General features: G+C 43.8%; 2 protein-coding genes across 4 annotated transcripts in view; one reads left to right on the top strand and one right to left on the bottom strand.

Moving 5' to 3' along the window:
- The window catches only part of LOC101941939 (cytosolic Fe-S cluster assembly factor nubp1-A-like), a 24,769-nt gene continuing 9,726 nt past the window's right edge, over positions 1–15,043 (top strand). The window contains exons 1-7 of one of the 3 annotated variants that reach the window (XM_065570115.1): positions 49–245; positions 346–450; positions 1,028–1,161; positions 5,785–5,853; positions 11,701–11,733; positions 12,528–12,618; positions 14,341–14,495. In XM_065570115.1, coding sequence (XP_065426187.1) covers positions 209–245; positions 346–450; positions 1,028–1,161; positions 5,785–5,853; positions 11,701–11,733; positions 12,528–12,618; positions 14,341–14,495 — 624 coding nt within the window. In that variant the 5' untranslated portion in view covers positions 49–208. Of the gene's footprint in view, positions 246–345; positions 451–1,027; positions 1,162–5,784; positions 5,854–6,899; positions 8,250–11,700; positions 11,734–12,527; positions 12,619–14,340; positions 14,496–15,043 lie in introns of those variants that run through there. The other 2 variants (XM_065570116.1, XM_065570117.1) reach the window with 2 other exon arrangements.
- LOC135975970 (uncharacterized) lies at positions 8,992–11,729 on the bottom strand. Its single transcript, XM_065570146.1, has 2 exons — positions 10,236–11,729; positions 8,992–9,328 (listed from the first exon to the last, which is right to left on the bottom strand). The coding sequence occupies exons 1-2, from the start codon at positions 10,627–10,629 to the stop codon at positions 9,000–9,002; spliced, it is 723 nt and encodes a 240-aa protein (XP_065426218.1). The 5' UTR covers positions 10,630–11,729; the 3' UTR covers positions 8,992–8,999.

Genomic DNA, 15,043 nt, shown 5'->3' on the forward strand with positions numbered 1-15,043 from the left:
CCGGGGCGGGAGCGGGCCAGGAGCCGCTGAGAGCCTGCTGGGGAGGGGGCTGCTCTCGGCGGCGGCCCAACCACGTGACCCGGGAGCGTCGCGCGACTTTACGCCAGCACGTTCGCTAACGGATCAGTGACGTCACAACGGTCACGGGGAGACGTGACCGCCGCTTTTCCCGCCGCCCCGGAAGTGGCGCTGACGCAGCGGCTGAGCGATGGCGGAGGGTCCCGGAGCCGCGCCGCCGCCGCACGGTGAGGGGAGCTGGGCGCGCGGCGCGGGGGGCCTCGGTGGCGGCGGCGTCTCGGCTCCCCTGACCCGGGTCCCCGCCCGCTCTTTCGCCTTCCCTTGCAGGCTGCCCCGGCACCAGCAGCGCCCAAGCGGGCAGAGCCGCCGCCTGCCAGGGGTGTCCCAGCCAGGGGCTGTGCGCCGCCGGCGGCCCCGCCGCCTCGGACCCGGGTGAGTGCGCTGGGGGTCGGGGAGCCGCGGGGGGGGGGGTATCTGGGGGGTGCATTGAGCATGTCTCAGGGGTGGGGGTGGGGGAGTTATTGGGGGGTGTCTAGGGAGTGCGTGGTTGCATGTCTCTGGGGGAAGGGTTTGGGGAGGGGGGGTGTAGGGATGGGGGAGGGGTACTAATTGGGGGTGTCTGAGAGGTGCATGGAGCATGTCTTTCGGGGAGGATGTGGGATACATGGGGGGGAGGGGTAGCTATTGGGGGTGTCTGGGGAGTGCATTGAGCATGTCTCTTGGGAGGGGAGTGGGCAGAGGAGGGGGTAGTAATTGGGGGTATCTGGGGGGTGCATTGAGCATGTCTCTCAGGGGTGGGGTGTGTGGGGATGGGGGGTGGGGTAGTTATTGGGGGGTGTCTGGTTGAGTGCATTGAGAATGTCTCTTGGGGAAGAGGGGTGGGGTGCATGGGGAGAAGAATCGAAACTCTGGCCCGCAGCCCTTTCAGGTGGCGGGGGGCCTAGGCTGAGGGTTCCTAGGGTGCCATCCCTTATGCTCATGGCGCAAACTCTTGGGAACACCTTTGCAGCTATAGAAGAAATAAAGGAGAAAATGAAAATTGTGAAGCACAAAATACTAGTTTTGTCTGGGAAAGGAGGAGTCGGCAAGAGCACTTTCAGTGCCCACTTGGCTCATGGCTTAGCAAAGGACGAGACTAAACAGGTGAGAAACCCCTCTCCAGTAGGTCTTTGTGTGGATATACAGAGACTGCAGCTTGGGGTAAAAATATAGGCAGGAATATCTGATTTTAAACTTCATTTTAACACGTCCAAGGTGCTGGGAGAAAAGACTACATAACTTTTTTTTTTTAGACAAATGCTAAAAATTATATACCAGACTTTTGTTATTTATCAGACAACCTAAAACTACAGTTACAGTTGGTTCTTACAGATGGTATTTTACTTGGTTTTCATTACTGTTGTCAAAGTCTAGTAGTTTGATGGTACATGAATAAAAGAAATGCTCTAGGTTTTTTTTTTATTACAGACATTGAGGACAAGTGGAGTATCTATCGTTTTTAAGTCTTTGTAATAAAGTTTTGAGAGAGTGTCTTCATGGTTTTCTACAATGCAAATAAAGTTCTAACAAATTTGGGCAGTGTTTTCCAGGGTAACCGGATGTATAGAAAATTCTAAATATAAAAGTTGAATAGAACAGACAGACATGGCATTGAATGATTAATATAGAGACATGATGCTAAAGTGCAAAATCTGGATTTGCTATTGACATACTAGTATGGAAGAGAGAATATATTAACATAGTTAGCATGTGGGATAGACAAACTTGTATATTCGGATGTGATCTAACCACACTATATCCCTAGCAGAACCAAGGAATATGGGCTCAGATCTTTTTAAATGCATCTGACAGTTCCCTGGCATGTTTAATGTCAGTGGACCCTGCTGCTAGAGCATAGGACTATTGTATTCCTTCTCATTTTAATATTGTAGTATCTTCCAGAGGTCTCAGTGAGGATAATTGATGATGGAGTCCAGAATAAATCCTCCAGAAATAATTTCTTCTTCTCTAATCTGTTTTATTAATCTCTTTGGGTGTGTGTTGAAATGTTTGGATAGTAAAGTTTTATTTTATACACTTCTTATCTCCATGATGTGTTGTGCTACAGTTTTCACAGTTTTAACTCTGTGGGTCTCTGCATATATTCTAGTCATGTGGAAGTCGCATCTTTCTTTGCTTACTTGTAATGTAAGGCCCTGAACTTGCAGCCACTTAACCATATAAATCATTCCATAGGACTAGTCATGGACAAGTTACTTATATAAGCGTTGATGGGAGTGGTTTGTAGGTAGCTACTAGTTTAATAACTTATAATTTCATTTTAGAATGCTACTTGCTCTACTATCCTTGTCTTAAAGCATTCAGGGAGCGGAGATAGCTCAGTGGCTTGAGCATTGGCCTGCTAAACCCAGGGTTGTGAGTTCAGTCCTTGAGAGGGCTATTTAGGGATCAGGGGCAAAAATCTGTCTGGGGATTGGTCCTGCTTTGAGCAGGGGGTTGGACTAAATGACCTCCTGAGGTCCCTTCCAACCCTGATATTCTATGATATGTTTAAAGTGGTAGATATTTAGTAGGGCTGTCGATTAATTGCAGTTAACTCAAGTGATTAACTCAAAAAAATTAATCAGTTTTAATCGTACTGTTAAACAATGGAATACCAACCAACATTTATTAAATATTTTGGATGTTTTTCTACATTTTCATATATATTGTATTCTGTGTTGTAATTGAAATGAAAGTGTGTGTTTTTTTTATTACAAATATTTGCATTGTAAAATGATAAACAAAATACAGTATTTTTCACTTTACCTCATACAGGTATTGTAGTGCAAGCTCTTTGTCGTGAAAGTGCAAGTTACAAAAAACCAACAACCTACATTTGTAACATAACTGCACTCAAAACCAAAATAATGTAAAACTTCAGAGCCTGCGAGTCCACTCAGTCCTACTTCTTGTTCAGCCAATTGCTAAGACAAACAAGTTTGTTTACATTTACAGGAGATAATGCTGCCCTCTTCTTATTTACAATATCACCAGACAGTGAGAACAGGGATTTGCATGGCACTTTAGTAGCCGGCATTGCAAGATATTTATGTGCCAGATATGCTAAACATTCATATGTTCCTTCATGCTTCGGCCACCATTCCAGAGTACATGCTTCCATGCTGATGACGCTCATTAGAAAAATAATGCATTAATTAAATTTGTCACTGAACTCCTTGGGGGAGAATTGTATGTCCCCCTACTCTGTTTTACCTGCATTCTGCCATATATTTCATGTTATAGCAGATGATGACCCGGCACATATTGTTCATTTTAAGAACACTTTCACTGCAGATTTCACAAAACGCAAAAGAAGGTACCAATGTGCGATTTCTAAAGATAGCTACAGCACTCGACCCAAGGTTTAAGAATCTGAAGTGCCTTCCAAAATCTGAGAGGGACGAGGTGTGGAGCATGCTTTCAGCAGTCTTAAAAGAGCAACACTTCGATGCAAAAACTACAGAACCCAAACCACCAAAAAAGAAAATCAACCTTCTGTTGGTGGCATCTGCCACAGATAATGAAAATGAACACGTCAGTCCACACTGCTTCGGATTGTTACCAAGCAGAACAAGATCAGACGAGATCTTGGGGTCATCGTGGATAGTTCTCTGAAGACGTCCACGCAGTGTGCAGTGGCAGTCAAAAAAGCAAACAGGATGTTAGGAATCATTGAAAAAGGGATAGAGAATAAGAGGGAGAATATCTTATTGTCCTTATATAAATCCATGGTATACCCACATCTTGAATACTGCATATAGATGTGGTCTCCTCATCTCAAAAAAGATATACTGGCATTAGAAAAGCTTCAGAGACAGACAACTAAAATTATTAGGGGTTTGGAACGGATCCCATATGAGAAGAGATTAAAGAGGCTAGGACTTTTCAGCTTGGAGAATAGGAGACTTATGGGGGATATGATAGAGGTATATAAAATCGAGTGGTGTGGAGAAAGTGAATAAGGAAAAGTTATTTACTTGTTCCCATAATGTAAGCTTAACTGCCAACAGACTCAATGTGAAGCCTGGGTTCAAGTTATGTGGTGTGCAGCTCTTCCTCAGTCACCATAAACCAATATTTTCTTAAATATGAGCTTAGACATTTGTGTTGCTCATACGTGAGGTAGTCTAGAATGTAGCCGACTCTTCTAATGCTGTCTGGATTCCTCAATGCTGATAACGGTAAAAAGTTGTTTTTGTCAGTATGCACAAAGAGAAATTTTGGGCAAGACAAAGAGCACATGGGTTCAGTAACAACATCTTGAACATGTGTGCTATGTGCTTAGTACTGATTGATTTTTATTTTTATGAACTTTTTTCCTAAAATCTGTCTCAGTAGGCTTGCAGTTAATGCTATGAAATCAGCTTCTGTTTTTCAGGAAAGAACTTTCCTTAAATTAATAGCTTTTAAATCCTTTCCCGTGCTTTTGAGTTTCCACATGTGGTATTACTTCATTCAGAAAGACAAATCTTTCACAAACACTTCATATTGGATCAATTCTCATTTCCCGTTACCTTGATGTGGCACAACTGATTCCTATATGGAACAGGTTTCTACAGAATATTGTTTGACCTATACAATCATTATTTCAGGCATGTTAAAGAAATAAAAAAAACCCCTAGAAATAAGTTACTTTATTTTGTGACATATTATACATTAGACAAATCACAATATGTAACAACTAAGTGAAATATTTTCTTATGCTGCTTGCCTGTTGGCAAGTGAAATCTGTGACTATGTGGATAGTTTGGCCTTCATACTACTGAATAAGTTAGTTCAGTCTGCACTTTCCCAATGTAAATTAAATTACCTGAGTTTGACATTGCCTCCATGCAAGTAGAACTAGGGTTGCTGAGGCCTGACAAGGTGAATCTTCATAAGCAACAGTATAAATTCAGAACATTGGTAATTTGCCTCTAAGAAAATGCAATAAAAGTTATTAGATCTTTTCAACCATACAATGCAGTTGCTTAAAATTTTATTTGATTCATATGCTTTCACTATCAGCCATTGACGGTTGCATTCTAATTACATCAGTTTGAAGGTAGTTGGTGCAGTTTGTTGTATTATCCAATAATTTGATACTCAAGATTACATGCTTGAGCAGTGCCATCTAGGTTCTAAATCTTTTTATAAACCCACCACTCTGTTACTGAGACATTAAATACATACACAAATATAGAAATTGTTTTTCTGTATAATTTATATACCGCTCAGTCACCAGAGGGAGCATGAATTACACCCAGGTCCAAGAGCTGTGTTTTGTGAAGATCATGTTACATTTGTGCCTCTGAAGGTGGGGAGGGGGTGGAATTTGTTAGATGTAAACGATTAAAACAGATAAAGACAGGGTTTCAAACTTCTGGGAGGATACTACCAATCATTTTGTTATTCAGTGCCTCTTTTAAGGTGGATCTATATTCTTTGTAGGCATACTAAGAATAAAACTGAAGGATTAATGCTCAGTCAACTACCAAGGAAGATACCAATTAATTTAAATTGAGATGGTGAATGACTGCCCATTAGAACTGGGCCTGCTACCAAAAATGAATTTAGTAAAGGCAGTGATGTCTTCACGCCAGTGATCTAATGTCAGAATGCTTCATTTCCCATTACTAATCTAAGCTAAATATTCTCCAAATTTCAACTCATTTTAGTGTTTGCTTCTAATTTATATCATGTAAACAACTCTGTGCACTTATTTCCAACTTTTTTTTTTCTTAGATTGCTCTGTTGGACATAGATATTTGTGGACCATCAATCCCTAAAATAATGGGTATAGAGGGAGAACAGGTAAGATTGTTTTTGCTTTAAAAACAGTAAGAGCAACTTGTCTCAAGTGGCCTAATAGGTTATTTACTGGGAGTTCTGCTTGACTTAGTTTGCCTTTTTTTTTGTATATTTAGGGCTTGTTCAAGAATAAATTCCTGGGGAATATGTGTGGAAATGCTTACATAATAAAAAGCAAGCTGAGCCGCTCCAAATTCAGTACAGCTTGACTAGCTTGTACAAATGAGTTACACACTTCAAGTAAACAGTTAATGCCAGGATAACACAACATAAAACGAATTTTATTGCTTTTGAAGACTGTAATAGTGCAGAATCATCACTTTGTACGAAATTCTGAAGTTTTAGTGATATGCAGCCTTATTATAGCTCTGTTTTTCAATTTTTGAGAAGTAGAGGCACACAGTGTTTTGGTACTAATCACGTACACCATTAGTGTTAGTAAGGTTCACCTTTGTTTCCTTAAAGACTAGCTAACTGGCATAGGAGTAAGACACTTAACATGCTGTACAGGGAATTTACTTTTAAACATTGCTTATAGGGTATGGTACTGTTTGTATTAGAAGGATATTTGAGCCTTCTTTGCCATGCGATTAGCAGCCTCTAAGGGTATGTCTACACTACGAGAGTAGTTCGATTTTACTTAAAGCGAATTTGTGGAACAGATATTACAAAATCGAACGTGTGTATCCACACTAAGGACAGTAATTCGACGTTGTGAGTCCACAGTAACGGGGCAAGCGTTGACATTGGAAGCAGTGCACTGTGGGCAGCTATCCTGCAGTCCCCGCTGCCCATTGGAATTCTGGGTCGAGCCCCCAATGCCTGCTGGGGCAAAAAATGTGTCGAGGGTGGTTTTGGGTAACTGTCGTCATTCAGCCGTCACTCCTGCCCTCCCTCTGTGAAAGCGCCGGCGGGCAATCAGTTCGCGCACTTTTGCTGGTGATTGACAGCGTGGATGCCACAGCACTGCGAGCATGGAGCCTGCTGCGATCATCGCTGCAGTTATGGCCGTTGTCAACAGCTCGCACCTTATCATCCACCTTTTTCAGAGGCAGATGCTGAGAAATCGGGTGAGGAGGCTACGGCAGCGCGGTGAGGACATGAAGTCTGAGAGGGGCACAGACCTGTCACAAAGCACGGGACCCCGCGCCGTGGACTTCATGGTGGCAATGGGTCATGTTGATGCTGTGGAACGGCGATTCTGGGCCCTGGAAACAAGCACGGACTGGTGGGACCGCATAGTGCTGCAGGTCTGGGATGAATCACAGTGGCTGCGAAACTTTCGGATGCGTAAGGGAACGTTCCTGGAACTTTGTGAGTTGCTGTCCCCTGCCCTGAAGCGCAAGGACACCCGGATGCGAGCAACCCTGACTGTCCAGAAGCGAGTGGCCATAGCCCTCTGGAAGCCTGCAACGCTAGACAGCTACCAGTCAGTCGCAAATCACTTTGGAGTGGGCAAATTTACTGTGGGGGTTGCTGTGATGCAAGTAGCCAACGCAATCGTTTAGCTACTGCTCTCAAGGTAGTGACCCCGGGAAACGGGCAGGTGATCATAGATGGCTTCGCTGCGATGGGAATGCCAAACTGTGGTGGGGCTATAGATGGAACTCACATCCCTATCCTGGGACCGGCCCACCAGGCCAGCCAGTACATTAACCAAAAGGGCTACTTTTCAATGGTGCTGCAAGCACTGGTGGACCATAGGGGACGTTTTATCAACATCAACGTCGGATGGCCGGGCAAGGTTCATGATGCTCGCGTTTTCGGGAACTCTGGTCTGTTTAGACGGCTGCAGGAAGGTATTTACTTCCCGGACCACAAAATAACTGTTGGGGATGTGGAGATGCCTATAGTGATCCTCGGGGACCCAGCCTACCCGCTAATACCCTGGCTCATGAAGCCCTATACAGGCGCCCTGGACAGTGAAAAAGAACTCTTCAACTACCGGCTGAGCAAGTGCAGAATGGTGGTGGAGTGTGCTTTTGGATGTCTGAAGGGGAGATGGAGAAGCTTACTGACTCACTCTGATCTCAACGAAAATATCCCCATTGTTATTGCAGCTTGCTGTGTGCTCTACAATCTCTGAGAGAGCAGGGGGGGAGACATTTATGGCGGGGTGGGAGGTTGAGGCAAATCGCCTGGCTGCTGATTACGCCCAGCCAGACAGCTGGGTGATTAGAAGAGCCCAGCGGGACGTGCTGTGCATCCGGGAAGCTTTGAAAGCTAGGTTCCAGAGTGAGCAGGGTAACCTGTGACTATTAAGTTTGTTTATTCAGAAGGTGAAGTTTCCCCCGTTTCTTTATCCAGTTAATGTTGACTATCCTCTCCAGTTACCAACCCCCTTCCTCCCCCTTCTAACACACCTTTAAAAATAAAATAAATGAAACTTTGTTCATTAACACCTTTTTCTTTATTAAGGCTTTCGTGGTAAAGTGTTGCAACTGGGACGCAGACTGTGGTGGGGAGTGGGTGTAGTGATGGGATGGAAAGGACGCTTCTAAACTCGAGGAATGACAGGCTCCTGCTCCTAGAGCGGTCCGCAGTGGTGGACTGGTTGTTTCAACGGAGCCTGCCACCCCTCCTTTTCGGGACTCTGTGTGTGGGGACTATGTGAGTTTGTGGCAGGGGAGGGCGGTTACAGATCCCCTGCTGCGTTGCTCTGTCATCCAGGCTAAGGACTGCTGCATAAGATCTTTAACCGCCCTCCCCTGCCACAAACTCACATAGCCGCCCCCCCCCCCCCCGAACATGAAAACCACCTCCCAGACTGACCAGGGTGCCTAGTGACTGCAATGTGTGTGTGACTTTCTGCTGAACCTACTCCCGTGTCTGTACCCTGGTAAAGGTGACCGTCCTCTCCAATTACCAACCCCCTTTCCCCCCTTCCTCTAAAAGAACATGACGGAAACAATAATGAACAGAAACATATGTTTTATTAACAACAACACAGGGGATGAAACTGGGACGGGGGCTTGGGTGAGGTGCTTTTGGAGTGAAGGAAAGGACTTATCAAATCTTTGGGAATGAGAGCCTTCTGTTACTTGAGCAGGCTGCAGGGGTGGAGTGACTGTTTTCACGGCCCCTGCCGCCCCTCCTTCTTGGGACTTTGGGTGAGGGGGGGATGGGACTTTGTGGGGGGGGGGGGGCGGTTAGAGAGAGTGCAGTGGGGCTCTGTCCTCCTGCCTCCGGTCCTGCAGAACATCCACAAGGTGCCAGAGCATGTCCGTTTGCTCCCTCATTAGTCCAAGCAGCGTTTGAGTCGCCTGCTGGTCTTCCTGCCGCCACCTGTCCTCCCGTTCGCTGTGTGATCGCTGGTATTGCGACATGTTCTCCCTCCACTGGGTCTGCTGTGCCGCCTTGGCTCGGGAGCAGCCCATAAGTTCTGAGAACATCTCGTCCCGTGTCCTTCTCTTTCGTCGCCTGATCTGCGCCAGCCTCTGGGAGGGGGATGTCAGGGTAGCTCGGGAGACACTCGCAGCTGTGGGATGGGGAAAAAGGGAGTGAATTCCTCAGAAAGATACAGTTTTGCGAACAATGAATATAGTCTTTCTCTGTGAACAAGACCATGCACAGCACCTATCACATGCGCACTCAGTACAAGGTCGAATTTTCGGCCTTCCCATTGAGTGCCTGGGGACTTGCTGTACAGATCACACAAGCGGGGCCGGACAACGGAATTCGGCTAGCAGGCGGACATAGTAAGCCGTAGACTTTTGGCTGCTTAAAGCTTAATTTATAGCAGTGCCTTCCTTTCACGTTCCAAGCACTGCTCCTAGGGTCGGCCAGTTCCTGCTGCCAGCAGTCCGGCCAGCATGAACTCTGTCCCTGTCCCACGCCCCCTCGCGGCTGTCCCCGGGAAAGATCCCTGCATGCTGCCCCTGTCACGCCTCCACCGCGTGGCTGTAAACGGCCAGTTACAGTTACGTAAAGGAACAGGCAATCAGTCCGAATACTAACATTTCCCTAATTCAAAGCAGGTCACCATGAGCGATATCACTCTGATGAGGATTTCGGAGACCGAGAAAGACTGCATGCTGCGTGAATGCCAGCAAGCACCAGGGCCGTATGCCGCCATGCTTTGCGAGGCAATGATCCCAGAGTACTTGCTGCTAGCCTGGCGCGGAAAAGTTTCCTACAATGGAGGACGCAATAAGGCTGCTCTCCCCAGGAACCTGATGCAAAGGCTTTCACAATACCTCCAGGAGACCTTCGTGGAGATGTCCCAGGAGGATTTCTGCTCTATCCCCGGACATATTGACAGAATTTTCCAGTAGCTGCACTGGCAAGGACTAAAAACTAAAGCGCCTAGGGCACACTAATCATGAAAAACCCATTGTTAAGATACCATTCCTATTCTGTTCAAAATAAATGTTTAAAACACTTACCTACTGATGTTTCCCCTGATTCACAGTCTGGGTTACCGCCTAGGGAGGATTGGTAGGGGATCTCCGTGAGGGTGATGAAGAGATCCTGGCTGTCGGGGAAATCAGCGCTGTCGACTGCCTCGTCCTCCTCATCTCCTTCCTCATCTTCCCCGTCCGCGAACATCTCTGAGGAAGCGGCCGTGGACAGTACCCCATCGTCAGAGTCCACGGACAGTGGTGGGGTAGTGGTGGCGGCCGCACCTAGAATGGAATGCAGTGCCTCGTAGAAACGGCATGTCTGGGGCTGGGATCCAGAGCGTCCGTTTGACCCTTTGGTCTTCTGGTACCCTTGTCTCAGCTCCTTGATTTTCACGCGGCACTGCGTTGCATCCCGGCTGTATCTTCTCTCCGTCATGGCTTTGGAGATCTTCTCATAGATCTTCACATTCCGTTTTTTCGATCGCAGCTCCGAAAGCACGGACTCCTCGCCCCACACAGCGATCAGATCCAAGACTTCCCGATCAGTCCATGCTGGGCCCCTCTTTCTATTCTGCGATTACATGGTCACCTCTGCTGGAGAGCTCTGCATCATTGCCAGTGCTGCTGAGCTCGCCACGATGTCCAAACAGGAAATGAGATTCAAACTGGCCAGACAGGAAAAGGAATTAAAATTTTCCCGGGGCTTTTCCTGTGTGGCTGGTCAGAGCATCCGAGCTCGGACTGCTGTCCAGAGCATCAGAATGGTGCACTGTGGGATAGCTCCCGGAGCTATTCGCGTAGAATTCCATCCACACCTACCCTAATTCGACATGGCCATGTCGAATTTAGCGCTACTCCCCTCGTCAGGGAGGAGTACAGAAATCGATTTAAAGAGACCTCTCTGTCAAAATAAATAGCTTTGTGTGGACGGGTGCAGGGTTAATTCGAGTTAACGCTGCTACATTCGACATAACCTCCTAGTGTAGACCAGGCCTAAGACATTTATCTATGATCAGGCTGACACATTAATAGGAAAGTAATGCCATTGGCATAAGGAAGTATTGTCTTTGAGAGAAATTTGTATATGCTTGTGTTTCTCTGGAGTTGGTTGCCAGTCCCCTTTCTGGTTTTGTTGTACTACGTAGCAAACTTTTAGCAGGTATCCCTATATTTACAGGCAATGGCTAGCAGCATCTGACTCTTTCCTTCAAATATTTGAGTGGTGTCCTTCAGGGTTAACTTTTCTGCAGTAAGGGAATGACAGCTATATTGCGGATTGTTAGGCAGCTTGTTTGCTGCAACAGCCATTTCATCAATAGAATTCATTGTTTACTGACTAATTCAGGAACTCTGCCTTTTTGCAGTTTCTTACATGGCCATTTGACTCTTTCAATATGGTTACATTTCAAACCAGATGCCAAGAAATCCGCTATCATTACAGTGTATCTTATATTTTACATACTTTGTGTGTATATATGGGTTTTTAAAACATTGCTTTTATCCTCAGGTTCACCAGAGTGGTTCTGGATGGTCTCCGGTGGTAAGCTAGTGAGGTTTTTTCTTTTCTTTAAAAAAAAAAAAAAAAAAAAAGCAGTTTAGGGGGGCCTATTCCAGAGAGAAACTAGAACTATTTTCTCCCTCCTACCCACTCTTTTTCCATACACAGAAGTCCTGCTTCTTAAAGAGGCACTACAGGTTAAACATCATAGCTTTATAAAAATTCCTTCTGTTACTAACATCACAGTGGGTTATTATAACTGAACATTTTAAAACAAAGTAAAGTTTCGCTTTTTCAACTATTTCCCTTTGCACTTATTTTGGTTTGGACAACGAAAAGAGACTAGTCGGTTTCAATTATTTTTGGTTCTCATGCACTTGCATAATACTTCACTTCAGTTTATAATAAAACTGCAGATAATTAAATCCCAAGGAATAACAGCGGTGATGTTATTAACAAAATGCATGGAAATAGTTCAGATTTTGTTCAAACTTTTGTACATGCCACCACACACACATTTTTCTGATGCTGAGAGAGAAAGGGAAGTCATTTTAGCCACATGCCTTCTCAGTAGTGATTCTGTGAAGATTTATTGCATTATCTGTTTGTAAAAGGCTCTTTAATATGTAAATATAGTCAGATTACTGATTGTTGTACAGAAATCGTGCAGCCTTTGACTGATGGAGGAAAAGTAGGGACGCTGCATTTTTTTCAAACATCCATTTTCTTAAACTATGTTTTGATCCATTAAAATCTTTCAAGAACTGGTAAGGATATTATTTTGGTAAGTAAATTTCTTTCTGGGCTATCTTAATAGTATGCTTCCTCTTTTCTAGTATGTTGAAGAAAACTTGTGTGTAATGTCTGTGGGGTTCTTGCTCAGTGGTCCTGATGATGCTGTTATCTGGAGAGGACCCAAAAAAAACGGTCTGTATCTCAAGTATTTTCATTGTTGTTGATTGTTGCATCGGGGAGCATAAACTATTGCAATTTAGACAGTGTTTCCTTTTTTCCATATAAAACTTGGTTTGTTGGCAAAGCAGTTATTCTGAGCATTTCCTTTCACTCTGGGGTGGTTATCGTATATTGAACTGAGCTCTCTAACATAATCAGAACAACTTAGTTTAGACTGGCTAGATGGAAACTAAGGAGTCTATATTTGATAAAATATCATTGCATGCATACTACTGATTAACGTGTACATTTGATACTTTTTTTCACACTTGGGCAGAATTTATATCTATAGTTTATTGCTCCTTGTTAACACAGGTCTGATGAACTTTCTAAATAGGCATGGATATTGATCACGTTTTAAAAAAGATTCCTAAATTGATTGCATATCTGAAAGAAATTGCAATATTCAACATCATAATTTTCAAGTTACCTGATGTTCAGGGTGTGTGTGTGGTGTGTGGTTTTTTTGTTTGTTTTTTTTGTAAATGAATGTAGCTAGCAAAACTTATTTGGTTGATAATTCAACCTTTTACATGTATACTATTTGTTTTTACTATCCTTTTGTGCATAAAAGAAAACTGGAAGTAGACCATTTGGTTATGGCAATAGATAATATTCTTTTGAGCCAGTTTTGCTGATGAATTTATGTAAAAAAACTGCTTATCCTTTTTTCAGAACTTAACGTGTGATTTCCATGTTACCGCAGATTTAAAATTACTTTGTTTTAGCCCTTTCGGTCCCACATCTCATTGCTTTCTGCTTACATTTTCTGCTGAATTTTCTGAAATAGAATGTACCTAGCTTTTTATTGATAACACTCAATTCTAGTTTGACAGTGCATATGTTAAAGTATAGAGAAATTTGAGTAGAATGCTCTGGAAGTATAACTTAAGGGGCAGATCTTTCTGAAACAGTGATTCTGTACTGATATTAATAGAGAGTCCTGTGGCATCTTCTAGACTAACAGATGTATTGGAGCATAAGCTTTTGTGGGTGAATACGAAATTATAAGGTGCCACAGGACTCTTTGTTGCTTTTTACAGATCCAGACTAACATGGCTACCCCTCTGATACTGTACTGATATTGTGAGGGTCCAGGATTGTTGTATCCAAAACCACCTATATTTAAAATGATCAGCTGAAAAGATGGGATCTGAGAGTAAAACTGAATTCTTTATTTTATAGCATTACTACCAGTAATGAAACTTCTGACAGCAAAATTATGGCTTCAGTGACCTCTTTTATCACTTGCCATAGATGCACTTTTGCAGATGTAACTGACTGGAACTTGCTAAATAATTCCGATACATGTGAAGTAATAGAATCCACCTCACTCATCTGTGTTGGCTCTGCACTGTTCTGTTAACAGGAGTAAAAATATATATTTGCTGAAGTCAGACAGAGCAGATATTTTGAGTGAGAAGGTCCCATTTTACATACTCTCCTTGCAGAATAGACCCATGCTTTGAGATTGAGTGTGGCTGCAGTCATATTTGGGGTAATCGTTTAGCACAGAACAGATTCTCAAAGTGCCTTTCAGACTTTCTGAACAACCGACCAAATTCTGAATGTCTCACTAAAGCTTTTGGCTCCTTTAAGTTTACAACGGAGATTGAGGAAACTGCACACCTGAAATTTAGAAACATACAAGCTAGAAAATAACAAATTTGTTATTCATCTTGCATCTGTTTTTAGGAATGATCAAACAATTTCTTCGTGATGTGGATTGGGGTGAAATTGACTACCTTATTGTGGATACACCTCCAGGTACTTCAGATGAACATTTATCTATTGTGCAATATCTAAGTTCCTCACACATAGATGGAGCAGTTATAATCACTACTCCTCAGGTAAGAGAAGTATCGCTACAAATTTAATACCAGTTAAATCAAATCTTTGCTTTGGAACACTTATTAAATTTACAGAAATGACTATGTCCATCAACTATAGCATGTAAGCACAAAGGAATGCCTCTCCATGGAAGGAGATGATTTAACTCCGCCAATTGGCTTCAGAATCTTCTTCCTGCCCTTTGGGATCCATGCCCAGGACAATCCTTTCATCACAACCAAATTATTGGATGCTGATCCTTAGAAATCAAATAATTTTCTCATTGAAATGACACTATGCTGAACTTCTATACAGCTCTGTGGCATGTTAGAGACTTCCTGAAGGCAAAGGACTCTGAACTTGCAATACTGTTGACTTACAGATGGTGCTAGGAGGGAAGTAAGGAATGATAACATTAGACAGCAGGAAGATACTAGTGATGTTGGGGTGGGGGGAATGGTGGTGAGCTTTTATTTATTTAAGGACAGTAGAACCTCTGGGTTAGTATACTTTTCCTTGGGATGTGTATAGTGGTTGGTTGGTTGTTTTTTTGGGGGGGGAGGGGGCG

The sequence above is a fragment of the Chrysemys picta genome, chromosome 16, assembly GCF_011386835.1.
Source record: "Chrysemys picta bellii isolate R12L10 chromosome 16, ASM1138683v2, whole genome shotgun sequence".
NCBI lineage: Eukaryota > Metazoa > Chordata > Testudines > Emydidae > Chrysemys > Chrysemys picta.